Genomic DNA, 27,252 nt, shown 5'->3' with positions numbered 1-27,252 from the left:
CCATTTTAAAAGATCTGGACACGCCACTGTGTGACTGACGACCTCCTGCTGCTAAACCTTTAACGTTTTAGCGTAAAACAACTTATTATAGATTGTAAAAATGTTGAAACTGTTTCAATAATTCATGTAGGATTCTGGACCTCCAGCACCTCCAGCACCCCTGCCTCCAGGCCCCTGGACCTCCTGGTCCTGGACCTCCTGGTCCTGGAGCCTCCTCTGTGAACACAAACAGCAGCTCTGACATTTGTGAGTTTTTCTGGTGCAGCTCCATGAAAACAAAGCACCAGAATAAACGGTTTTTGGTTCCTTTCATAATAAAAGTCCAGTTATAGTCACTTCCTGTGTGCACATGCACGAAGCTCAGATCAGTACAGGCTGTGGATCGGGAGCAACGATGTGTTTTTGGTCATTTCCATCAGTTTCTCTCTCAGGGCTTTTTTCTGAACTTTGACCCAGATGTACCGAGGGTTCTCCACAGGAGGCGGCGTCCCCGCAGCGGGCCAGTCCACCGTCCGTCCGTCCTCGTCCCGCTGCACGCGATCCGGGACCATGGTGACAAGCGTGTTGAAGAGCACGCCGTCTGTCCTGCCGTGCTGCCTCCCGTTGTGCTGAAGACTGAACACACCCAGCGTGCTGACCTCGTGGTCGTAGTAGGATGACGGCATGGCCTCCTGCACCACCATGTTGGCAGCCCAGGTCACCGCGTGGGTCCTCAGCGCTGCTGCAGAGGGGAGGTGGGGCGCTGGCACTGGCGACAGGAGAATGAGTCAGAAGCCGCACCGCTGAGGCTCATGGGTAAAAACCCAACATGATTCACGTTGCAACAGATTAGAGATAAAATCAGTCGTCACCTCGGACCAGAAGGACCCAGACCTGCTGCTCCGCTCCGACAAAGACCAAGACGAGTCTCTGCACCACATGACGACCGCTCAGGTCCAGAGGCAGCGTGACAGCGTGCCACGGATTCCTGTGATACCTGAAGGCAGCAGAGCTGGGTTAAGACTAGAGGATTCCATTACTAACAGCTAAAACACGGCATCCTACTTGAGTCCGTATTCGATGAGACGGAGGATGTCTCGTCCTCGGAGAGGGAGGGAAGACTGTCTGTCCCACCAGGACGCCTGAAGAGACTCCTGATCTGCTGCTGAGGGAGTCTTCAGGCTTCCTCCTGACAGACAGCAAGAGACTGCAGCTGTTCATCTGCACAAACGGTAACTGGCCTGTATTTGTATAGCGCCTTCTTAGGGTTCTACAACCCCCCAAGGTGCTTTACAACACAACCAGTCATTCATCCATGCACACACACATGCACACGCTGGTGGTGATGAGCTACGATGTAGCCACAGCTGCCCTGGGGCGCGCTGACAGAGGCGAGGCTGCCGAGCAAAGGCGCCACCGGTCCCTCCGACCACCACCAGCAGGCGAGGTGGGTTAAGTGGGACACAACAGTAGCATTCTCTGGTCGGAGCCGGGATCAAACCTGCGACCTTCCTGGACAACCCGCTCTACCTCCTGAGCTACTGCTGTCTCTGAACACCTTCAGGCTCCACGACCTCCACCTGAGCAGGCACTCAGGTGTGACCTCTGACCTGTGATCCTGGTCAGGAAGATGAAGCGGATCCACTGTGGTCCCTGCTCTTGGACCAGCAGCAACGTGATTGGCTCACAGTCAAACCCCGCCTCCTCCTTCACCTGTGGACCATCAGAACGCGGATCAGAGGTCTGGCTATCACCATGACAACAGATGCTGGTTTTAAAGACTTACCTCCCTCCTCAGCGCCTCCTCCAGGCTCTCCCCCACCTCCACCCTCCCTGCAGGGAGGTACCACTGCTTGTAACAGTCCTGCTTCGCCTCCTGCACCATCAGCACCTCCTCCTGAGTCAGAAACGTGTTGTCAGTCCAAACGAAACCGGCTCAGACCAGCTGATGCTCCTGAAAAACCATCAGCTCACCTTCTCGTTCAAGACCACGGCGCAGACGATGTAGGTGACGTTCTTCCTCAGAGTCGCTGGCTTGCTCAACTCCAGGCCAACGTCACAGAGGCTGACCTCTGACCCCTGGCCGCTCAGCAGACGCTCCACCTGCTCCTCCACCTGACGCTCCTCCTCTGCTGTCACTTCCATGTCTGCAGGAGGACAAAATCATGTCACTGATCTCTAAATCTGGACAAACTATTTTACAGCTTAATCAATTATTCTTTTAATTAATAATACATTTTCTGATGGCTACCAACTCAAGAATGAAAGCCAAATTCTAGTTCTGGTATCTAAAATAGATTATTATTATTATTATTATTATTATTATTAAGACTCTTTGCTGTGAGTTTCTGTGTTCTGCTGAATAAGCTGTAACGGTTCTGCTGGTTCTGTTTGGCTCATCACAACAGCACCACCACCACAGAGGAAATGATCCCAGTCATCTGGCACATTATTAGAACCTTCCGTTCTGCCCAAAGTTATGCAATGTTTAAAAAAAAGAATGTTCATAATTTAGGGATTCAAAAATATGTTGTGATTCATGTTTAAGATTTCATGTAGGAAAACGTGATGTGTTTTAAAAAGGGGTAATTCCTGTACAGTGAGTCATTTTTATCTTATTTTGAAGGTTTAGACTTTTGTTGCAAGGCATTATGAGTAGCAGAAGAAGAAGAAGAAGAAAATATAATTTCTATGGCGCCTCTCAAGATAAAAATCACGAGCCCTCATGAGAGAAGACACGTTGAGAAAACCTGCCTTTCAATGATTAACCTCATTTTTGTGTCATAATGATCTTTATCTTATCTGAGCTGGCCTCCTAAATGTTTCCGGTTCAACCCCCCACCCCCTCCCCCAGTCCAACTGAATGAGAAGCGCAAACTTTTTTTTTATTAACAAGTTTTATTTTAACCAATGAAGCTTACAGGCTTACATAAGAATCAATATTTACAGTTGAATTCTGAGCATGACAAAAATAAAGCAGGTGTACAAACAGAAACAATAATATTAACCTAGCTCAATACCAACCTGCAGAAATCATAACCAAAATATATATATTACATCAAACAACATTAGGGGTAAAGGAAACATTCACCAAATTGTTATAGCGCCAAATGGCTTTCTTGGAACTACATAATTTAAGAGAATCCATAAAGGATGCAAGTTCTTTCGAAAAAACAATAAAGATCGGTTTGATATTGCCAAATTTACATTTGTGTATAAAGAATTTGGCGAAAATAATCAAATTATTGACAGTGAATTGCTGCATTTTATTTTCCAAAATAATACCATACTTGATGTCAGAAAAAGATAAGGAACGTATAATGAAATTATTATGCGTCAACCACGAGTGAAAACTATCCCAGAAAAATTTGGTAAAGATGCATGTGAAGAATAAATGTATCCCAGTTTCTATAATAGAAGTGCAAAAGGCACAATCGTTCTCTCCAATATTAAATTTAGACTGCAAAAAATCTTTGCAAGGATAAATACTGTTTATAGTTTTAAAATGAACTTCCTTAAAGCGCAAACCTGTTTGCCTTAAGTCGATGCTTTACACCGGTGTTGTTTTCGATCCGTGCTGCTCCAGGAAGCCAAACCGGAAGTGTACAATAATCTGATTTCGGTGTTACATCGAAACGTGTCGAAATTTTTTTTCCACCAGCTTCACGCTGTCTTCCGTTTAGCATTATGGGTACAGTTATAAAATATTACTGAACGTGATAAAGAATATGTTTTGCAATGTTAGTCCAGTAACAAATTGTAACCCCCTCTTCAACAATAAAAACGTTATTTTCTCTCTTCGGTAGAAACTAATATCTCAAAGGTCAGATACACACATCCTCACACATTATAACATCAGATACAAATCCTAGAATTTTTTAATTCTTCCAATAAAATTGCTATTTTAGCGGGGGGAAGTATTACGAGGGACACACCTTCAGACCGGAAATCCACAGAAAGGGGAACCCTTTTTCGAGGGAGGACTCATCTCAACGTAACAGCTTGGTCTGAATGTTTTAATCGTTTCACTTTTTTACTCTTTTTGGGGGTTAGCTCTGAGTTTTTATCATTGATAACTATGATGCCACCGGAAGTCATGTGGTTATTGTTTTTTTGTTTTATTACCTTTTCGCTGCTGCGGTGTTAAAAGGTCACGCAACTCCTGAGCAACATTTATCATTATATTTTGTTGGTTTGCGTCTCGTTTATAGTTTATTGACATAAGAGGTAGTTCAAAGCCGAGTCGGGAAACGTTTCAACACAGGTGAGTTACAGGTTTATCCTCCATCACCTGCTCAGCTGTGTTTATGAATATTTGCATAAATTACTCTAGTTGCAAGAGGCATCTCTTTGTAATGACATTTAATATCTTTTTTCAGTCTGTTAGTTGCGTTTTATTTAATAATTTAACTGAATAAATGATCAAACTGTCATTTACTTTAAACTTTGTGTCAGTATCCAGATGCCGTAGAAACCAGAGGAGTTACTGTGGAGAACATTCTGGTCCAGGTGGCAGAAGATCTACGTGAGGAGCTGCTCTCTGACCAGATTCTTCCCTGTTCAGGGAGGCACTTTGTGATGTTGCGACACAGCAAGCTGCAGAAACAGATCCTGGTTCTGTATCGGCAATTCCTGCGAGCTGGCAAGGAAAAACCAGGCTTCATTCCCCGAATCCGTGATGAGTTCAGGGAGAACGCTCGCATCAAGAAGACGGATGTGATGCACATTGAGTATTTGTACAGACGAGGCCAGAGGCAGCTGGAGCAGCTGAGGGACGTCAACACCAAGCAGCTGGGCTCCTTCTCTAAACCCAAAGATGCCAGCTGAAACTTGGAGACCTCCAGTCGCTTCAGAGACGGAAATAAATGACGTCATTAAGCTGCTGCTCTGTTTACGGAGAGAGCAAGTAGTTTGTGGAAATTCTAACAGTAAAATGAGTTGCATGAAGTAATGAATAAAAACATTAAGAAAAATGTCGGTTTTATGTGGATGACAATGTTTATGCTGGTGAAGATTCTCAGTCTCCATAATGACAAAATTTAGTTTTCTGATAGTCGAACATTTGTCCGAGTATCAGGAAACTGATGTCTAAGCAACAGCAGCAGAAAGCTCAACGGTTCTGTTATTTTTGTTATTAGAGATCTGATTTTAGGGGGTTTGATCCACAGCTCTGCCACTCATACAGTAGCACGTCAATACGCTTATGATGTAGCAAAGAACCAACAGACCCGAGTGAAGGATAGTGTAATAACTTCATTTCGGCAACAGGCACAGTTTGAGTAATTACTAAAAGAAGTAAAGTCTGTAACAGGTTATACTAAACAGAATTAAAATATACAGATGACTAATAAAATCAGTTGAATTCAGCAGTTTAAAAGGAGAAACATTTTACCCAGCAGTCCCACAGAGCACCAGCAGGTGGCGCAAGTGCGACTTCTGCCGCTTTGAGGCGTCGAGAAAGAAAAGGTAAACAGGAAGTGGGGATTGGAGATTTTTGTGGAAACCGAACGATTTTCAGATGCAGAAATCAGCTTTGGCTGAATTTATTCGGACTTGTTTAGTTTAAGGAACCTCGCCGTTTCGCTCGTGTTCGGACCTCTGACCCGTTTGTTGTCATGTTCGATTCGGGGAGGATGAGCAACGCGCAGCTGTTTCAGCAGGTAAGTTAACAAAAACAAGCGCACCTTTGTAGTAAACGTGTCAAGTTTTCCACGATAAGCGAAGCTTGGTGGGTACCTTATGAACGAAAAGTTATAAAACAGACGTTAAAAACACCCCACAGATGCACTTCCGGTGTTTTTGCGCTTGCCTGTGTGTCCCGGCCTGTACTGACATCCCCATCAGGGTTCTGTCCTCGTGTACAACGGTAGAGGCATCAAAAACGGTGCATCCGTGTGAAGGAGTGGATGAGTTGTGTCTTCCTCTACTCTGTTTTTATTAACGCGTGAACATGTCACACACAGCTGGGTTTTCTGACCAGTTCGGGTTACCCGAGGGTCACGCAGAACAGCTGGTTCTGTGAAATATTTACAAGCTGAGCAGACGGTCATCTGAACCAGAACCTGAGACGTTTCTTTGCTTTTACCGTCCTCGTCCCATCTAGACGATTTTTAATCAATTCGTATGTCTTAAAACCAGGGGCGCCTCCAGAAATTTTTGATAGGGGGTGGCCAAAGACATTTTTGGAGTGACACCCCAAATTGGTCCTTGCGGTAACTCTGGGAGAGTTTAGCCTGCGGCGATGAATTGCATTGCTCCTTTATTCATTTTTATTCTAAAAAAACAAAACAAACAAAGAAACAGTATGTATCCAACAAAATTTACCTAAATTTTAAAAACACGAATATTTCAGAAAATATATTTCATTTATTTAAAATGTTTTTTTCAAATTTAATTTAAACATGCATTTTTTTAGGTTAATTCACCTGTGTTGCTGTGTTCACAAAACAATATGGAGTTAAAAATGATAAATAAATGATAAATGACCCGCACTTGTATAGCGCCTCTCAGAGTAAGGACTCCAAAGCGCTTTACACTACAGTGTATCATTCATCCATTCACACACACACATTCACACACTGGTGGTGATGAGCTACGATGTAGCCACAGCTGCCCTGGGGCGCACTGACAGAGGCGTCTCTTGTTTTAAATGGTGAGCAGCAGAAACAATTGCATTTTTTTCATTCTGATTATTTCTTTACTGATTAATTGTATTATTTTTATTTGGTTTTACAATAATGTCTTGAAAAAACAAGATCAGTTTATGGTTTGACTGAGGCCCTGTCCACACGTAGCCGGGGATCTGCCAAAACGTAGATATTTTTTCTACGTTTTGGCCTGTCATCCACACGAAAACGGAGTTTTTTCACACGAAAACAGATCTTTTTAAAAACTCCGGCCAAAGTGAAGATCAGCGTTTTCTCCGTTTTGGGTGTCTGCGTGTGGACGGACAAAACCGGAGTTTTAAGGTCCGCAACGTCACTTTCCGTGACAAAAAAAAATGCTGACATCACGTGTGCGACCTGTGTTTACACTAGCCGACAGCATGGATGCCCTCAGAGCTGCGCTCGCTTTATCAATTGTCCAAGCGCTTTTTGCTTGTTTGCTCTTGCAAGCGGAATTACTGCTCCTTGCAGAAGACCACAGACGAAGGACGAGGTTAAGAACGGGGGAAGTACTGCCGCCTACAGGTCTGGCATGTCCTAAACAACGTATTTATCCGGGTACGTGTGGACAGTTTTTTTTTAAACGAGGTGGTGTGGATGCAAGTTTTTGGTGGGGCGGATAATCATTTTAAAAAAAAAACAGCTACATGTGGACTAGGCCTGATATGATGTATTAACACTGGCTTTTCCTGGGGGGGGGGGGCACTTTTCTAGGGGTGGCCATGGCCACCCCTTGGGGGCGCCCTTGCTTACAACATTCTCGTTATTCTCTTGCTGTCGAGACTGCAAGTTGTAACCAACAGTACATCACTCACGTTGTAACATTAAACTCCTGAAAGTAGAAGCCGGTCCAGAGACCTAGAGGTGTTCTGCTTCCAGTCTGTTGTTCCTCCATGGTTTCTGTTGTTGACAGTCAGGAATGTTTTTTTTTTTTAAACGGCTGAAAGCCTTCTGGTTGGTTGAACAATAAAACTAGCAAAGTGAAAGTCAGACATGGTTTTATGTTTGAGGAAAACAGCCTTCTACTCTCTGACCAAAATTCCTGGGATGAAGGATGGACTTCCTCACCTGAAAGTCCAGGCAGACGCCTCAGTGACAGGGCAGGTTTACATTCACCCAGGTGAGCTTTAAACCAGACGCTAGAGGAGTCGATTTAAACAATCTGTTGACCTGCTGCAGCCAGCGATTGTTTCATTCTAATTATTCACCTGTGCTTGTGGTGCAGGTGGCACTGCTGCGCTGGCTGTCCTCTCAGTCAGAGCCAGACAGGAAGACGCTGGCCGCGGTGACAGGCGTTCAGGTTGGCAGAGAGCTGCTGAACCGGATCACTGGACAGGACAAAGTGGACGCTTTCAAGGTGAGATTTCTTCAGCTTCAGGTCTGCATCTGACTGAGTTTCAGTTAAAAATGTGTGTGTCTTTCTTATTTGACTTAGCCCACAGCAGAACAAATAATGAGCTTATCAGTCAGGTGTCTGTGTACCTTAAAAAAAAGGTTGGTTCCACTTCCTGTCTCCGTGTGTCTTCTCAGAGGGATTGCATCTTGAGCATCTCCGAGTACCTCAAGGAAAACCCACGAGCCTCGCAGGCCCAGATCAACGCTGAGGTGGAGAAGAACGTTCTGGTTTTTGCTGCCCGGGTCAAAGCTTTAGAGACCGCTCCATTGTTCTGAACCATACACTGTACAATGTTCAGGTTCTGCAGTAAACGTGTTAAAAGGAACTCTTCATGGTTTTACACATGTTCTTCTTTCCTGTCGTTTGTCAACAAACCAGTTTTAAATCCAGTTAAACCTAAAAAAAAATTATGAAAAATTTTGGAGGTTTCGAATAAAAACACACACAAGACATTTCACAATAAAAGCTTCTGTTTGTGGAGACTTATTCCAAATTTTTACTAGAAAAAAAGATGAAGCATCAAGATAAAAGTTTAGTATTTGGTTTCTTGTTCACCCAGTGGAAGGAAACCTGTCCCGCCCCAAAACACGACTGGATTTGTTTTAATGGCTCTGAGTGTGTTTCTTACCCAGTAAAATATAAATAATGAGACTGTTTTTACTAGGGATGAGTGATATATTGGCATCAATATTGATATTGGCCAATATAAGTTATTTCTTTAACATATTGGTATCAGTCTGATAAGTAGAACTGGGCTGATATTAATAACCGGTATTTTTTTTCCATCTTGTGTGTCTAATTCAGAGTGAAGGGGGTGATGAAGTTTAAATGTGTGTGTATATGATTACATAAATAACACACACACACATTATATATATATACACACATGTGTGTATATGTACATACAGTGGGGCAAAAAAGTATTTAGTCAGCCACCGATTGTGCAATTTCTCCCACTTAAAATGATGACAGAGGTCAGTAATTTACATCATAGGTACACTTCAACTGTGAGAGACAGAATGTGAAAAAAAATCCATGAATTCACATGGCAGGATTTTTAAAGAATTTATTTGTAAATCAGGGTGGAAAATAAGTATTTGGTCAATAACAAAAATTCCACTCAATACTTTGTAATATAACCTTTGTTGGCAATAACAGAGGTCAAACGATTACTATAGGTCTTTACCAGGTTTGCACACACAGTAGCTGGTATTTTGGCCCATTCCTCCATGCAGATCTTCTCGAGAGCAGTGATGTTGTGGGGCTGTCGCCGAGCAACACGGACTTTCAACTCCCTCCACAGATTTTCTATGGGGTTGAGGTCTGGAGACTGGCTAGGCCACTCCAGGACTTTCAAATGCTTCTTACGGAGCCACTCCTTTGTTGCCCGGGCGGTGTGTTTGGGATCATTGTCGTGTTGGAAGACCCAGCCACGTTTCATCTTCAAAGCTCTCACTGATGTGAGATTCTGAGCCAAAACCTCCCGATACATGGCCCCATTCATTCTGTCCTTAACACGGATCAGTCGTCCTGTCCCCTTAGCAGAAAAACAGCCCCAAAGCATGATGTTCCCACCCCCATGCTTCACAGTAGGTGTGGTGTTCTTGGGATGCAACTCAGTATTCTGCTTCCTCCAAACACGACGAGTTGAGTTTATACCAAAAAGTTCTACTTTGGTTTCATCTGACCACATGACATTCTCCCAATCCTCTGCTGTATCATCCATGTGCTCTCTGGCAAACTTCAGACAGGCCTGGACATGCACTGGCTTCAGCAGCGGAACACGTCTGGCACTGCAGGATTTGATTCCCTGCCGTTGTAGTGTGTTACTGATGGTGACCTTTGTTACTGTGGTCCCAGCTCTCTGCAGGTCATTCACCAGGTCCCCCCGTGTGGTTCAGGGATTCTTGCTCACCGTTCTCATCATTTTGACCCCACGGGATGAGATCTTGCGTGGAGCCCCAGATCGAGGGAGATTATCAGTGGTCTTGTATGTCTTCCATTTTCTGATAATTGCTCCCACAGTTGATTTTTTCACACCAAGCTGCTTTCCTATTGTAGATTCACTCTTCCCAGTCTGGTGCAGGTCTACAATTCTTTTCCTGGTGTCGTTCGAAAGCTCTTTGGTCTTGGCCATAGTGGAGTTTGGAGTCTGACTGAGGCTGTGGACAGGTGTCTTTTATACAGATAATGTGTTCAAACAGGTGCCATTAATACAGGTAACGAGTGGAGGACAGAAAAGCTTCTTAAAGAAGATGTTACAGGTCTGTGAGAGCCAGAGATTTTCCTTGTTTGAAGTGACCAAATACTTATTTTCCACCCTGATTTACAAATAAATTATTTAAAAATCCTGCCATGTGAATTCATGGATTTTTTTTCACATTCTGTCTCTCACAGTTGACGTGTACCTATGATGTAAATTACTGACCTCTGTCATCATTTTAAGTAGGAGAACTTGCACAATCGGTGGCTGCATAGGCGTCATTTTAACCGGGGACGCCGGGGACATGTCCCCGGCAAAATTCGTGATTGGCAGCTGTGTCCCCCCCACTTTCAAAAAAGCCTGCTGATGAGGATTTTTGTTTTACCAGCTCAGATCTTATACCAGGGGTCGGTAACCTGTTCCCATCAAAGAGCCATTATTACCCATTTCCCACGGTAAAGAAAACACCGCAGCAGCCGCAGCGTTGCGGGCGGGGCCTATCCTCAGACAGCAGAGCGCTGCTCACAACAGGTGACAGCAGCCGGGGGCATCGCACCCGTGGGGGATTCAACACCCACACTTTTCCAGCTGTTTTGCTCACCTCCACACCAGTCTGGTTTCTTTACGTCGCACTCACTCTGTTTGCCTCATCTCCTTCTTCACCTCCCAGCAATGTCGGGTTTCCAGGAGAGCAGGAGAGGGAGGGACGGAAGAGCTGGACTGAATTCATAATTTTACATCTTGACATTAGCTGTACAAAGTCTGAGTTTGATAAAGTGAAGAACAACAATTTGCAGAGGTTTATAACTGGCGCGGCGCCAGGTTTTCACTTTTGGGTGGGCCACGGTAATTTTGGACGGACCTTAATAAGCAGAGACTTAAGTGAAGCAGGCAGGTCGCGCTAGAAAATTTAGTTTAAAAAGACATCATAAATGATTTCCCCCGTCATTTTTATTTCTAAAATATGAAGTAAAAACTCACAATTTAATTTTCATTCATTTGTCATTAATATCTAGTCTACAACCGTGCATTAAGTGGACCAACTTCCAGTAAACGCAAAGCATCCAGTCCACCTCTCCAAATGCGTAAAATGTGCATCAGCCGCTAGTTAGGCGTGCCGCGCGCACCGTCAGCTACGTCAGCCCAGACAAGAGCAGAGCAACTAGAGAAAGACTAGAGGATATTTGTGTCTGGAGATTACATTTTACAGCAGCCTGATCATCATTTAAATACGTAACCCATCACCTGTCTTCTAGTCCATGCTATCAGCATTATTTTAATTGGTGTGTGTGTGTGTGTGTGTGTGTGTGTGTGTGTGTGTGTGTGTGTGTGTGTGTGTGTGTGTGTGTGTGTGTGTGTGTGTGTGTGTGTGTGTGTTTTCCACTTCAAACACTGGTCTAACCAACCAGACCAGCGTGTCCAGTAACACATTAATGTTACAATTAAACTTGATTAACCCCAGAGCCGTGCGCACTGCACTGTACTGACTGTAAATGAGGGGGAAACTATTTAATCAGATCCTTTACTTTTCAACATGGTTTAATGTAAAGTTTCATTCAGTACAAACTTTAGTTACACCAATCTAACGAGACAGAGCCTGGATTTGTATTCTGAACAGTTTAAACATGTTTGAAACGGATGCATGACGCGTCTAAAATTCGCACCTGCTCCGCTATTACGGAAATTAAACTAATAAGATGAATAACATGAAATTATTTTAGGCACAGACAACATCCCCCACACTTTTGAAAAGCTTGCAACGCGCCTGATCGCTCATGTACGTCTTAATTATCTTTCATTAGACGATAATCAATAAAACGATTTATATAAAGTGGATCCAAAAGTAGTAGCCCGTCTCTGCTTTCAATTTTTGGTATTTTTCACCCTGTTGATGGTTTTACTGAGCAGGTGCCACTTTTGTCCTACGTTTCTTTTTAAAACATGTTTAGACTGTTCAGAATACAAATCCAGGCTCTGTCACGTTTGATTGTTGTAATTAAACTTTGTAGGTGGGGAAGGTCAGAAAGCAGCTCAGAAGCGCCGATATGATTACGCACAAGCGTGACGCGTCAACCCGGTCTCACAGTAAGACCGGGTTGGAACTGTTCAGGTTTACGCAGACAATCTTTACATTTAGAATTAGCTTACAGATGTAAAATTAATGCAGTAAAATATAAAGCTTTTTATTTAAATATCCATTCATTATTTCACAAGCACAGAGAGCCGCATCAGATGGATGGAAGAGCCGCCGACCCCTGTGCTAGCCTACTTTATTGTCCCCAGCAATTTTTAAACCCCACTCAAGTGTATGGTTATTGTCCCCAGCAATTCTGAAAACAAACTGACGCCCTTGGGTGGCTGACTAAATACTTTTTTGCCCACTGTATATATATATGTATGTGTATATAAATATGTATATATATATACATATGTATATATATATGTGTGTGTATATATATATATATATATATATGTATGTGTATATAAATATGTATATATATACATATGAATATATATATGTGTGTATATATATGTATGTAAATATATATATATACATATGTGTGTATATATGTATATAAAAATATGTATATATATATACATACATATATGTATGTGTATAAATGTGTATATATATATATATATATATATATATATATATATATATATATATGTATGGAAGTCAATCACCATTTTCATGTTTTACTGGTGTTCAAGGGAAGGTGGTTACGCTCACACCAGTCCACAAAGTCCATGATGACTGACCTGTAATGGCAAGCCCCCATAATACTGGTATGAAAATGAAGCCAACACGGAAGTGACAAAAGTTGCAGTTCCACCCTCATCCACTAGGGGCTGGTGTCAGAAGCGAGCAAATCCTCATTGACTCCCATGTTAAAAATACCAATTTCACAGCAGAAATAAACATGTTTACAGCCTGGTACCAAAACATGTTTTTGGTTTAAATGATCTAGTTTACACTCATGACAACTCTGAGGGGGGTGAATGTTTTTCTCACTCTTCTGTTTAAGTGTATTAAAAGCCTAAAATTCTGTATAATTAATGAGCATCAGACCCACGTGACCACAGAGCTAGCTCCGTGGAAAGGCCTCAGTAGAGCCTCGGTCTGGTCTGGAAACTGCTCCGGGATTTTGAGTCTCTGTGTTTGTGTATTCTTGTTTGGATATTTAGGTACTCCTAATTGTTTTTAAGGGTCTTAATGGTCTTCAGCCCTCTTATCTCTCAGACCTACTTTTACCATATGAACCCTGCGCTCCTCTGGCATCCACCTCCTCCATCCATCCATTCTCAACCGCTTATCCAGAGTCGGGTCGCGGGAGCAGCAGCCTAAGCCGAGAGATGCCTAGACTTCCCTCTCTCTAGTTACTTAGCCCAGCTCTTCCGGGGGAACCACAAGGCGTTCCCTGGCCAGTTGAGAGACAAAGTCCCTCCAACGTGTCCTGGTCTTCCCTTGGGTCTCCTCCCAGTTGCACATGCCCAGAAAACCTCAGGAGGCGTTCAGGAGGCATCCTAATCAGATGCCCGATTGGTGTGTGTGTGTGTGTGTGTGTGGGGGGGGGGGGGGGGGTCCCTGCACTTTTACCATCCCAAAAATATATTACGCTATATTAAGTAGACACTGATTGAGCACTAGGACCAAGTGGAATACAACCGCTTGTTTTGAAGCCTGCTTCCTATCAGAACCATCCATAAGCTCATCTGTTGGCTCTGCTGATACTTGCCAACGTGTGACTGGCCGTACCTGCCACCTGTGTACTTGACAGTTATGCATTCTCGACACTTCATAAAAGTACCTCTAGGCTGTAGTTTTATACATATTTTTTGTATAATCATTGTAAATTTCACCCTTTAGTTAAGTCCCTTTCTTTTAATTTTTAAATCAAAAATTAGTTTGTGTGTACTTTCTGGCTTGATGATTTTTAATGTTCTTACTATTCTTGCTAATTAAGCACACTGAATTACTCTTGTGTATGAAATGTGCTGTACAAACAAAGCTGCCTTTCCTTTTACAGTTTTTGAGACATCGCCCTCTACAGGAGGAATGTTTAACTGCAACTGTAGATTCAAAACATGCCAAAATGTATTAGATGTTAAAAATTTAAATAACAGAATTCTATTAAAGCACCAAAATGATTTAATAGCTGGTGAACCATTAAGCTTATTACATCAAACTGTTAAACACCTTCTCGTTCTTGGCTGAATTTGAATTCAGTCGTACGTTGTCATCAGAATTTCCAAGTCGGAAATTACGTAACTAAGTTCTGCCCAGTCGTTTTTGTGATTGGACAGCGTAACCGGATATGGGATCACAGCGTGGTCTCTGATTGGCTATAAAAAATGGCGGAGAAATCCGAGAAGATATAAATGCAAACATCTGCGTAGAGTTTATTGCTGTATTATTACAACGGACTAGCAGAAAAGTAACAAAATGGACTCTCGTCACGATGAACAGGTTTCTCATGTTTCTGACAGACTCGAAAAGTAAGTGAGCTTACGGTGCATTTACAAGAGCGTTTACCAAACTAGCTAGCTAGCTGCTAAAGGCGTTTGAACTCACATGCGTTTCCGTAACATCAATTCTTAGTTATTTCTCCAATTTTACAAGCCAAGGTTTACAGCAATACTGAGCCCGTTGAGACGGGCAAAGGAGCAGGCTCAGCAGAGGATGTATTTCTTACGGCAACTAAGGAAGTACGGCCTACTACAAGAGCTGCTGATCATCTTTTACACTGCTGCAGTGGAATCCATACTTTGCTCATCCATCACTGTCTGGTTTGGGTCAGCCACAAAAATGGACAAATGCAGACTACAGCGTATTATTAAAACAGCAGGAAAAATCATTGGTGCCCAGCTGCCCTCTGTCCAGGAACTGTACATCAGCAGGACCAGGAAAAAGGCAGTGAATATTGTCCAAGATGCCACACATCCTGCATCTACTCTCTTCCATCTCCTCCCATCTGGCAGACGCGATAGATCGCTGTACACAAAAACTATCAGACACAAGAACAGTTTCTTTCATTCAGCCATTTCTCTCCTGAATCTGTAGATTCTTTTACCATCTTTTTATTATAGGTTTTAATGCTTATTCAGTATGCTTATGGATATGAGTGTGTGTGTGTGTGTGTATACATATGTATATATGTGTGTGTGTAAATGAACATGTGTGTGGGTATACGTGTTCTTATGTGTTTTTCATGTATTTTTATTCTCATTTATTGTAGTTGTTGTATGTGTTAGAGAGCGAACATCTACCGAAGCTAAATTCCTTGTAAATGTAATTTTACTTGGCCAATAAATCTGAAATCTGAACGTGTTTGGTCTTGCTCAGTAAAGTTGAGATCTATCTTCTGAATTTCTAACATAGATTTTTCTGTCCAGATCTCTGTCCATCCACGCAGAGGACAACCACGCAGAGGACAAGATGATGGAGAAGTATACCAGGTATCTCACACACAATCATCTGTTTTTGATTATGATGAAATTCCTTCATATCTGATGAGCTGAGTAACTGAAGGACTAGAAATAAAACCAGCAGTTTTCTCTCAAGTCTGTAATTATCTTGTGTGTGGGTGTTTTTAGCCCCCACGCTCAAACATACACTCATAAACTTATTCTTTATTTTAGGAAATAATAAATACACTGTGAGCACAACTAGTATTCATTTATTTTCTTATTGTTTACGAATCATTTTGCTCTTCCTGATAAAAGTTGTTACTGATTTAGATGACACATTTGTGATCAGCATGTAAACGAACTCTTTAAGTTGGATGAAATGTTCAAAAACATCAATAACAGTTTGATAGGAAGCTGAATTTTAGCTCTGAAAATGCGTCCTTGATTCAGTAACATGTTTTATTTTCATGTTTAGATAAAGAGCGTGGAATAAATGAAAACTATCACTAAGAGAAAATGTTAATTTACATAAATGTGCTACAAATTGGTGATTCTGTGACTCGTTTCCTGGTTCTATTAGCCAACTTGATGCAGATTTACTAATTTATGTTTTTACTGTAAATCATTTAGTCTGAACTGCTAAAGAACCTTTATTTTTATTTTTATTTAACCTTTATTTAACGAGGATAGAGACCCATTGAGGTTAAGAACCTCTTTTACAAGGGAGCCCTGGCCAAGAGGCAGCAAAAATTCCAGTTAACAAAATGACAATGATAAAACACTCAATCATTAAAAGCAGTTACAAGTTACTAATGCGGTCTCTGAAGCTGTCAGTTTGGTTTTGAAGGCATTTAGTGAAACCTGCTCGGTCATTTTCCAGGATTTCTGCAGCTGGTTCCAAGCAGAAGGAGCAGAGCAGGCGAAGGCTCTCTTTCCTAACTGTGTGCGAGCAAAAGGAACAGAAAGTAGCAACTGATCGTTAGACCTTAAAGGGGCATTATGGAAGTTTGACAGCCAAACATGTATAGAAATAATAAATGTCTTCTTCATACGTTCTCCTGCAATGCCCTGGTCCTGTAGAATGAGCTCTGGCATTTTTTACTGTGATTGCCTGTTTTTCTGTAAAATCACAGAAAAAGAGAGATGCTCGGGTCGAGCAGGCTGCTTCATGCGCGTTCACGCTCAGGCATCGCCCGTAGCGTTTGCTATCCGTAGCTTTAGCAGCAGAGAGAGAGGCAGTGCCACTTTGTCGCTGTTCCTAACGCCTAGTGACAAAGCTAGCTACATTTCTGAGGACCCTTAGCTACTTTCTGTAGAACTTTCTTCTAGATATTTCCTGCAAATTAGCAACAAAATAGCCATTTTCACTCCGAACCGTTCTTTGGTTTGACGTTGTTTCATCTGTCATCAAGGATATAAATGTTACAGATACAAAGGACATCACTGGTGCTTTAGCTCACCTAGTAAGATGTCTGACTCTCATGCAGAAGACCTGGGTTTGATTCTGGGTGTGAACATAGTTTATTTAGAGTTTCTTTTTTACATTAATGGTATATTTTTTTACAGTAAGATGCCCAAATTTTTATTTGAGACTCGCCAAACGGCATTGAATTCACAGATAAAAAAGATGTGGGTTCAACTTTCATTTTGGAACAATTTTTCAAGCAAGGGAAGGGAATGATCTGAGCATGCAGGAGGACTGACCCATCATAAACCTTTGTCGGCTGTGCTGAAGAGAAAGGTACAGAACCACATTATTTAATTAATTAGCTGCGTGTTCTCCTGTCCTCCGGGCCACACGCACGCACACACACACACACACACACACACACAAGGGACTGTCTCAGCTGTTATTTTCGTTAAGGAGTGTGCACGTACAGCATGCGCGCCTCGTGCACGAGCCCACTATTGAAGCTGCCTTTACGCTTTTGGCCTGAGGGGGCAATCACGAGCATAAAACTTCAAAACTCTGTAAAGTCCCTTTAGAGAACGGGAATTAACATTTTTTCGTGTGATTAAAGTGCAAATATAAGGAGGTAACAATCCAAACACTGCTTTGTAAATAAAAACACATCAATGATTTTGTCTAATTGCCAACGACGGCCATTTCACTCGTGAACATAATTCACAGTGATGGCTCTACAGTTTGTGGTGAATCTCAGAGAGGATGGTAAACCGAGTCCCGTTTTTGTAGCACAGTTAAAGAAGCATTCATATATAGAAGATCACCATCATCTAGTACAGACAAGTTGCTTTTTTCCCTCCTAAAGAAAAACACGACTTATTACGGAAGTAGAACCCCAGCTTTAGTTCTAATGTTTTCACCAGTTTATCTATATGAGATATAAAGGTATGGGAGTGATCTATCCAAACACCTAGGTGCTTATACTCATGGACCATCTCTATGACTTTCCCTTCCAATGTGATTACTTCAGGACCTGCTGATATTCCTTTTTTTTTTCTTCCAGCTTGATTTCAGATGGGAAACGTGTTGCCAAACAAGGAGACATCCAGAAAGCTCTGGAACTCTTCAGGCTGGCCTACGGCATTCACCAGACTCCCAAACTAGCGAGCAGGATAAAGAAGATCGAAGAAATTGTGGCTCAGAATGACACGGAGGATGAGGATGGTGACTTTGTCGATGTGAACAACTGCGGTTTAATGCTGTACCGAGAGCTTTTTGACAGGCTGTACAACTATCAGAGGGACGGCGTTGCCTTTCTTTACTGCCTCTACAAAGAGAACCGAAAAGGGGGAGTCCTGGCTGACGATATGGGTCTGGGTAAGACCATCCAGATTATATCGTTCCTCTCTGGCATGTATGACAGTGAGCTGATCAGACACACGCTTCTTGTCATGCCAACATCCCTGATCACCAACTGGGTCAAGGAGTTCACCAAATGGACTCCTGGCATGAGGGTGAAGGAGTTTCATGGTTCGAGCAAAGCGGAGAGGACCAGAAGTTTAGAGAGGGTCCAGAGGAGGGGAGGCGTCATCATCACCACCTACACGATGCTAATGAACAACTGGCAACAGCTGGCCTCGTATCAGGGGAAGGAATTCTGTTGGGACTACATGGTCCTGGACGAGGCCCACAAAATAAAGAACTCCACAACTAAAACGGCCAAAAGTGCGTACGCCATCCCGTCCAGGAACAGGATTCTCCTGACAGGAACTCCGGTTCAGAACAACCTGAGGGAGATGTGGACCCTCTTTGATTTTGCCTGTAAGGGATCTCTCCTCGGAACGGCGAAGACCTTCAAAACGGAGTATGAGAACCCCATCACTCGGGCCAGGGAGAAGGATGCCACTCCTGGAGAAAAGGTTCTTGGTTCCAGGATGTCTGAAAACCTCATAGCCCTAATAAAACCCTACTACCTCCGTAGGACAAAGGCTGAAGTTCAGAAGACCGGTGGAACGGGAGAAGAGGAGGCCAACAAAGACGAGACCACAGCTGGTCAGACGCACTCTGGGGCGGTCATGCCACAGCTGACCCGAAAGAACGACCTGATCGTCTGGACTTACCTGAGTCCTATTCAAGAGGACATTTACAGGCAGTTCATCTCCATGGAGCACATCAAGGAGCTGCTCACGACCACCAGATCGCCTCTGGCAGAACTAACCATCCTCAAAAAGCTGTGCGACCATCCAAGACTGCTTTCTGCCAACGCTATAGCAAAGTTGGGTCTGGAAGATCCTGCTGAAGGTTTCCCGGACGAAGAGGCAGCGACTGACCCTCACAGCGTCGGTGACGTTTCAGATGAAACTTTAGTAACAGAGTCTGGAAAACTCACATTTTTACTTCAGCTGCTGGAAAGACTCCGACAGGAAGGCCACCGAACCCTCGTCTTTGCTCACTACAGGAAAGTGCTTGACTTCCTGCAGCGTATCCTTGGCAACAGAGGATTCAAGGTTCTGAGGCTGGATGGAACCATCTTGCAAATTGCCGAGCGAGAGAGGCTCATCTCTCTGTTCCAGTCAGACACGAGTTACTCCGTCTTCCTCCTGACCACTCAGGTCGGCGGAGTGGGCATCACGCTGACCGCAGCAAACCGAGTCGTCATCTACGATCCGAGCTGGAACCCAGCTACAGACTCCCAGGCTGTGGACCGTGCGTACCGCATAGGCCAGAAAAAAGATGTCGTCATCTACCGGCTTATCACCTGTGGCACCGTGGAGGAGAAGATCTACAGGCGGCAGGTTTTCAAAGACTCCCTCATCAGACAGAACACCGGAGACAACAAGAACCCGTTCAGATACTTCAGCAGACAGGATCTGAGGCAGCTGTTCATTCTGGAGGACACTCGGTCCTCCTCCACTCAACGTCAGCTGCAGGAGTTGCACTCTAGACACCGACGGAGTGACCCGGTGCTGGACGAACACATCGCTCACCTTCACACCATGGACATGTTTGGGATTTCTGACCATGACCTTATGTTCTCCCACCACATCAACCATGATGAGGCCCCCGAAAACCAGGAGGAACATCAGTACATTGAAGGACGGGTCCAGAAGGCTCAGGATTTGGTGAGGGCCGAGTCTGAGCTTCAGGTGGGTCAAAGATCAGAGCACTGTCTCCTTCACTCCTGATCACACATCATCATCAAATGAATATAGTTACTTCTAGCTTGGTTTATGCTTGACGCGTCCGCGAGGTTCGCACGGCTCCGCTCGGCAAAATTGCGTCATTTTACAGGGTATCCGCGGGTCCTTTAAAAAGTCTTAAATTTGCTTTTCCAAATTTAAGGCCTTAAAAATGACAAATAATCCTTAAAGACAGTTTCCAAAGGTCTTAAATGACCAAAGACCCAATAAACAAGATTCTTTTATTTCTATAAAAATTTTATGATTTTTCTAGTTGGTGTTCAGCGTTTTTTGTGTACGATGTTGGCGTAAGCGGAACCATACACATTCAGTTGGTTGTGAAGGGGGGCTATTTTTAAATGAGCGCATTAGCTGGTTAAGCTAGTGGGAGCTTGCGCCATGGGGAAGGGCAAGTTTAATGGTAACTGGATGGCTAATCCCACGTTTGCGACGTGGTTAGCACCGGTTCCGGGCAATAGCTGGAAATTATAGCTTAAATTTAATTTTAAAAATAGCTTAAATTTTGTCAAAGTGGCCTTAAAAATGTCTTAAATTTGGCTCCCTTAAACCTGCAGATACCCTGTTTTAACAACCACGCCCCTCCACCGCGCCTCCGCACGGCCCAAACGTCCGCACCGCGCACCTAGGAAATTTTCTAACCACGCGGACGGTCTGACACTGAAAAACATGGCGGACCGGCAAGAACTAGTATGGCAGAGGTTCGTAAATACAGACATTTGTATGATTCAGCTCTCAAAGATCACCGTGATCAACATGTTGTTAATAATTCGTGGAGGGAAATAGCTCGCACTGTCGGAAAAGATGAGGACGCTGTTAAAAATGCTGGAATGCCATGTTGTAAACAGTAATTTCTACTTCTACCATGGTGTAGTGTTGGATGCATGCCGTAGAGCTCCATGCTGCCCCCTACAGTTTGGGAGAATATTGGCTCACCGCATAGACGAGCCGCATGAACCATAAACGCTGCGAGTTGTGAAGCGCGTTCCATCCGCGAGCCGCATCACCGCGCGGAAAGTGAATGCGTCAAGCATAAAGCAAGCTTTGTTCAGATAGAAATGTGCTAACTAAATGGATGAGCCAGTTTAAGCCGGATCTAGTTTGAGTTCCATGATTGGCCAAGAGCTGCATCATCAGTTAACTGGCGTTTGGTTACTTTCCTCCAGGTGTGTCAGACATGCATACACGGTTACCGTGGGAACCTCGCTCTTTACACTGCCCAAAGAACGGTCAACGTGATTAACATTTAGTTAAAAAACACAATTAAAACAACAATAAAAGTTAAAACGTAAACATTTTGCGCTCATTAGGGGGGGCAGCTGGTGGTTTGGTGTCGGTGGGGGAACTTCCTGCTTTCGTTTTCTCACTCTTTCATTGGTCTTCGAGGTTTCCATTTCCAGGTGATGAGGGACTGACCCTCGCGTTTTTGTTTTTCTGCAGATGCAGCTGGCCGAGAGCATGGCGTTGAGTTCGGAACCGGCCTGGCTTCGAGGACCGCTGGACTCCATCAGCAGAGACACGACTCGGGATAAGAAACCCAGAAACCCTAAACCAAGTCCTCCCCTCCCTCAGCCCGACAACAACCACGTCTCACCTGTTGTGGTGGATTTGGACCAGTCTGGTTCTGGAGAGATGGACGTCCAGCAGGATCACAGTGTTGAGGTCATCGATCTGACTGCAGCCGCCTCGTTTCAGCACGACCCTTTTCATGTTGGTCCAAACAGAAGCAGCTCTCCATCTGAGATGGAGTTGAATCACCCAAGTCTGCTTCAGGACGGAGGGGTTTCTGTCCTCCAGCTGTCCGACTCCAGCATCCCAGCAGTAGCCTCCCGAGTGAGCACCGAGCTGGAGTCCTCTGGTGGACACTTTAACCTACAGCTGGAGGACAGCGACGACGTTCTAGACCACGCAGAGATCGAGGAGGAGGAGCAGAAGCTGCTGTCTCAGCTCCAGGTGATCGGCAGCTTTGATGTCAACAAGTCTCTGTCAGAGAGTCTTCACAGAAGGGCCACCAGCAGCTGCCAGGCTCTAGGAGACGAGTCCATCAACGAGTCAGTCAACGAGTTCATCCTTCCCAAGAAGAAGAAAAGAGCAGCTGTGATTTATGACAGTGAGGAGGAGGAGGAAGACGAAGAAGAGGAGAAGCTGTTGAAGAGTCCTCTCAATCGCTCGTTCCCAGTGCTTGGAGCCTCCACTCCAAAATCAGATCCCTCTGGCTCATCTCCTCCTCCCAGAAGGAGTGTAGGAGGAAACTTGTCAGTGGTGTCTCGGCGGTCCCTCCTCCGGTCCGTCATCGAGGACTTGGACTTGGATGACCAGGATGATCATGAAGATAACGAGGACCTTTTAAGTAGTAATGATTTTCTGTCGGAGGAGATGACGAGAGATGATCTGAACTCTGAGGAGGAGGATGAGGGGGAGGAAGACGGGGAGGATAAAAACCTAGAGAAGGTGGAAGCAACTCTGGAGCTCCAGGAGAAGGAGTTTGAAGGAGAGAACGAAGGGCACGGCGAGGATGGTGCTGATTCTGCTCATTTTGATCTTCATGTTGAGGAGGAGTCTAAGGAGCAGGAGGAGGAGCAAGAGGAGCTGTCAGCTAATGTTGAGTCAGGTGAAGACATGAGGCTGGAGAAGAGGAGCAGTGAAGCCGAGTCGGTCTTCTGGGAGGGAACGGACCACTGCTCCATGGAGTCTGAGAGCTATGATGCTCTAGTTCGGAGAGGAGAAGAGTGTTTCAGCCAGGAGAAGCTGGAGGAGGCGCTGAGCTTCTTCCTCAGAGCCATCGACATCAGACCAGGAGATCCTGAAATCCAGCTGAAGACTATCCAGCTGTACCGGCGCCTGAGTCAGAGGTGAGCGGAGCAAAAGCTCTTCCAGCTGGGTTTCGGTCAGCAGGTCCAAGTCCAGACACGATTTTTCTGTTTGTCCTCCTGCTGTTTTAGACTCCACTAAACCCAGTTTGTCCCTGCTGGGCTTCTGTAGAACAGCTGATCTTCAGCTGATCTTCAGCATTAAATGTGGAGGCTTGTTTTGTAAAACGGATGTTTCAGAAGCTTTTCCTCGTCTTCATGATTAGTATTATTGTTTTATCATTTCTGTAACGAGCTGCTTGCTCCTCTGAGTGTTTAAAAATAAATTATTAAGCTTTTGTAAAGGAATATGACTGAGTTTAGTTTTTATAACACGTTCATTATTTTTCTGAAACTTTACACAGGATAAAAACTTCAAACAGCTTAAAGGGACAGTGTGTAGTATTGTCATTCATTTCTGGAAATATCCTTTGAAATGTTGCTGTAAATGAATTAATAGATACCCAGTTGTTGAAAAATATTGGCAGTTTGACAACATGTAACCATAGTAATTGGGTCTAAAATACATGGGAGCGGGTCTAAATTTCTAGGCGACGCCATATTGGATGCCATGTTTGCAGGGGCGCCTCCAGAAAATTTTGATGGGGTGGCCAGATGGGGCCAAAGAAATTTTTGGGGTGGCACTGGCAGATGGTAATTTTCTAGGGGTGGCCATGGCCACCCCTTGGGGGCGCCCTTGCATGTTTGCTACTACGGAAGCCCGTGAGGCGAGAATGCGTTTACTGATTTGTAACAAAAGGTTATTAAAGCAGTAATAACTGTTGTTTTACACATTTACCTCCTCACTCGTCGCCAGTGATGAAAGGCAATCTGATGTTCTTATTTTGCTGGAGGTTGTACTCTAGGGATGCAGCTATCGAATATTTTTGTAATCGAGTACTCTACTGAATCTTTTATCGATTAATCGAGTACTCTATTGAATATTTTATCGATTAATCGAGTACTCTAATAAATGACCCTTTTGTCTTTGTAAGCCATTATATCAAACGGCATGTTATAAAATATGAAAGACCTCTTAAAATGAGCAAGCAATTGCCAGTTATTCTTCAAGTTTTATTCAAAATTAGTTTTCAAAACTTCAGCACTTCAACTTTACTTCACAGCAAACAAATGCCTGTGCAAAAAATAAGTATGCAACCTGAGCTGATTTTCCCCTCGCGCGAGAATCTACCAGCACCAGAACCGCTCACGGCGCATGCGCAAACATGGCTCGCCAGCTATTTCCCTATTAGCACACGTCCGTTTTAATTTCTACACTTTTTTTCTCACAATAACAAGGATTGTCGAGAAAGCATGGTTGCCGTGGTTATGTCAAATTATACTGATCACATTTACTTACTTTATTTTGTTTTCCTCTCATAAATACCCGTGTCCTCCAGCAGCAATCCTGAGGGACAACAGACATCAATAACAACACAGTAAAAAGTCCAACGTGTTGTAAAAACTGCTATTTTTAGCACATTTTAAGTCCGACGTGTTGCTACCAGACGTACGGTGTGAGCTGAAACTGAGTGCTACAAACGAAAAAGTCGCACAGTGTCTGCAGAATATATAGACATACAGGCTAAAATGCATTATCTCGTAGAGGCTCCGAGTCCGCTTGCAGAAGTGACATTTACAGGTGGATGTTTCCTGGTCAGGTGCTGCAGCATGGAGGACGTAGTGTTGTGGTAGGCTCAGGGGCGTGTCCAGGGAGTGGCCTGGGGTAGCACATGCCACCCTTAGAGTCTGATTGGCCACCCCAGGTGCCACCCTACTAAGTTCCAGTTTAAATTGACTTTACACTGTCGACAAAAGGCTTGAGTTGTAAACTCCAAAAATAGCGTGTGCACGCACCTTTAACTTTGTCTTCTAACCCAGGCCCACAGAACATTTCTGTAGTATAAATATTATTTATTCATATTCACATAAATAGTATTTAGAGTCCCACTCAACTCCAGTTGGTGGCAATAATGCAACAAGAAGTGACTTGCTAACCACCACAAAACTAGAAGATGAATAGAAAAAAATGGTGATTGTGCAATGTGAAACTCCAAAATTCACTAGAAAGTAAATAAATAAATAAACGATTTGTGTAAATAAGCATAACCATTGGTGCCACCCAGGCATAAACAAGTTCCCCACATGGGCCACCCCATTTTAAAAGTCCTGGACACGGCTCTGGGTAGGCTAAATCCATTTTACAGTATTTACACTGGACTACGTCTTCCGCCTTACGAAGTGAAAAATGCTCCCACACCTTTGACATTTTCTGTCTTTTTCGCACTCCACCGGGGTCTACGTTGTCCGCCATGGCTTAAGGGAAAGTTAAGTTACATTCGCTACTCGCGTGTGCATTCAGTGCAGTGTGTATGCGCGTCACTTATTTCGGTCCGGGTGAAACATGACCCCGGGCGATTGCAAAGCCATGAATTAATTAAACATGAATTAAAGGAAGCCTCGAGGCAGAGAATTTGACTCGAGGGTTTTTTGTACTCGAATTATTCGAGGTACTCGAGGAATCGTTTCCGCACTCCCAAGGATTTTTGACCCTAATGGCCATCCGTCGGTAAGGTCTTGCTTGCATTGATTTAGGTATGTACTGCCCCCTGTCGCCATGGAAAACACACACTGTCACTTTAATAAAAGAAATCAGGCACCTAATAGACGGGCTTTATTTGATTTTGTCCTGTATTGTTTAAGTTTAGATACTTTTAAGGTAAAACTGCAAACGTGCGCCTCTAGTGGAAATAAGGTCACATGAGCACAGGACTGAGCGGGTTACTCGTTTTTGTTACGTTTGTTTATCTGTAAAACATTTCTGCATGAAAACAAACCGTTTTTTTCTGAATGCAGCTCTTAATTCTGACCGGTCTGAGTTCTGTTCAGGATCGACGTATCTGCCAACAAGCTGATTCCCACTCGTTCCTACGGCCTCTGAACGCCTCTCATCATTTCTGCATCAGAGATTATTTGAACCGTCCTGTTTCTCTGAAGCTTTGGAGGAACTGTCCGTGATTAAACGCAAAGAAGCTTCTGGAAACACCAGTAGCTCGACACTTCTGACTGTATTTCATAAGTCTACAGAGGTTTATCATAACATCACACACACGGGCTAAAGAAATCCAAACCGGAGTGATCACATGAAGCTCCTGTTCTGCTATAAAGATGCAGATCTTCGTCCAGCTGAGCTGTGATCTTTCCTAATGGTTTCTCAGCTGTTTGCTGGGTGTTAGCATCAGAAATACAGGCTCATCAGGACAGCTGGTCTGGGATCAGTGTCGGGCTGGAGACATTTGACACTGGTCAAAAGGAGGACACTGAAGAAACTCATTCATGAAGAACCTGGACCACCCCCTCCAACGCACAGGAAGCTGAAGCTCCTTTCCCATCCGACTGCTGCAGACCTGCCAAATGCTTGTCCCTGCAGGTCATCATCACATCTCCATTTGCAGAAATATACCTCTAGTTACTACTTTCCTCTACTGTGGGCGACGGTGGCACAGGAGTTTAGTGCTCGCCCCGTAATCGGAAGGTTGCAGGTTCGAGCCCCGCTCAGTCTGTCGCTGTCGTTGTGTCCTTGGGCAAGACACTTAACCCACGTTGCCTGCTGGTGGTGGTCGGAGGGACCGGTGGCGCCAGTGCTCGGCAGCCTCGCCTCTGTCAGTGCGCCCCAGGGCAGCTGTGGCTACATCGTAGCTCATCCCCACCAGTGTTTGAATGTGTGTGTGAATGGGTGAATGACTGATTGTGTTGTAAAGCACCTTGGGGGGTTCCAGGACTCTAGAAGGCACTATATCAAATACAGGTCATTTACCATTGTGTTGAATTTCTTTTCCTGCAGCACCCGGTGTCCTCCTTTCCTGTTTATTTAAATTTTTTTTAAACTTTATTTAACACATTTTGAACATAAAAATGTGGACATGGATCACACAAAGCATACTAGGGCCCGACCGATATATCGGCCGATATTGGGGTCATTAACATTATCGGCCAAAAACACGGCTGATATGGCCGATATTGCGCTACCTATCCAGCAGATGGCGCCAGCTTTAAGAACTCATGTCGTGTGGCTCCACTCCTTTAAACTTTGAACAGAAATTATTGTTTTGGAACTTTTTTAATTTATTTTTATTTATGTTTGTT

At 43.9% G+C, this 27,252-nt stretch overlaps 3 protein-coding genes across 4 annotated transcripts in view; 2 read left to right on the top strand and 1 right to left on the bottom strand.

Moving 5' to 3' along the window:
* Positions 1 to 3,612, bottom strand: part of nudt18 (nudix (nucleoside diphosphate linked moiety X)-type motif 18) — a 5,058-nt gene extending 1,446 nt beyond the window's left edge. Inside the window, exons 1-7 of the mRNA XM_015960356.3 lie at positions 3,508 to 3,612; positions 1,954 to 2,126; positions 1,766 to 1,876; positions 1,590 to 1,692; positions 1,045 to 1,168; positions 852 to 976; positions 1 to 748 (exon numbers count right to left, since the gene is read on the bottom strand). The exon at positions 1 to 748 is cut by the window's left edge and continues 1,446 nt beyond it. Coding sequence (XP_015815842.3) covers positions 366 to 748; positions 852 to 976; positions 1,045 to 1,168; positions 1,590 to 1,692; positions 1,766 to 1,876; positions 1,954 to 2,124 — 1,017 coding nt within the window. The 5' untranslated portion in view covers positions 2,125 to 2,126; positions 3,508 to 3,612 and the 3' untranslated portion in view covers positions 1 to 365. The remainder of the gene's footprint in view (positions 749 to 851; positions 977 to 1,044; positions 1,169 to 1,589; positions 1,693 to 1,765; positions 1,877 to 1,953; positions 2,127 to 3,507) is intronic.
* A 315-nt stretch (positions 3,613 to 3,927) lies between these two features.
* Positions 3,928 to 4,956, top strand: sdhaf1 (succinate dehydrogenase complex assembly factor 1). Of its 2 annotated transcripts, none has more exons than XM_015960358.3 (2): positions 3,928 to 4,243; positions 4,442 to 4,956. In XM_015960358.3, exon 2 carries the CDS (start codon positions 4,558 to 4,560, stop codon positions 4,804 to 4,806), a length of 249 nt encoding a protein of 82 aa, XP_015815844.1. In that variant the 5' UTR covers positions 3,928 to 4,243; positions 4,442 to 4,557; the 3' UTR covers positions 4,807 to 4,956. The 2 variants fall into 2 exon arrangements, with proteins under 2 accessions (XP_015815844.1, XP_054586341.1); XM_054730366.2 differs by having other exon boundaries at positions 4,435 to 4,956.
* Positions 4,957 to 14,583: 9,627 nt separating this feature from the next.
* Positions 14,584 to 23,292, top strand: ercc6l (excision repair cross-complementation group 6-like). Its single transcript, XM_015960360.3, has 4 exons — positions 14,584 to 14,743; positions 15,641 to 15,703; positions 18,124 to 20,206; positions 21,698 to 23,292. The coding sequence occupies exons 1-4, from the start codon at positions 14,691 to 14,693 to the stop codon at positions 23,111 to 23,113; spliced, it is 3,615 nt and encodes a 1,204-aa protein (XP_015815846.3). The 5' UTR covers positions 14,584 to 14,690; the 3' UTR covers positions 23,114 to 23,292.
* Positions 23,293 to 27,252: the final 3,960 nt, after the last annotated feature.

The sequence above is a fragment of the Nothobranchius furzeri genome, chromosome 10 (genome assembly GCF_043380555.1).
Source record: "Nothobranchius furzeri strain GRZ-AD chromosome 10, NfurGRZ-RIMD1, whole genome shotgun sequence".
NCBI classification, from domain to species: domain Eukaryota; kingdom Metazoa; phylum Chordata; class Actinopteri; order Cyprinodontiformes; family Nothobranchiidae; genus Nothobranchius; species Nothobranchius furzeri.
This window is presented reverse-complemented; position numbering and strand designations above follow the sequence as displayed.

Coding starts and splice junctions, on each gene's coding strand:
- sdhaf1 (XM_015960358.3), top strand. CDS start 4,558: ATGTTGCGACACAGCAAGCTGCAGAAACAGATCCTGGTTCTGTATCGG.
- ercc6l (XM_015960360.3), top strand. CDS start 14,691: ATGGACTCTCGTCACGATGAACAGGTTTCTCATGTTTCTGACAGACTC. Junction 14,744..15,640: donor GTTTCTGACAGACTCGAAAA/GTAAGTGAGCTT, acceptor TTTTCTGTCCAG/ATCTCTGTCCATCCACGCAG. Junction 15,704..18,123: donor ATGATGGAGAAGTATACCAG/GTATCTCACACA, acceptor TTTTTCTTCCAG/CTTGATTTCAGATGGGAAAC.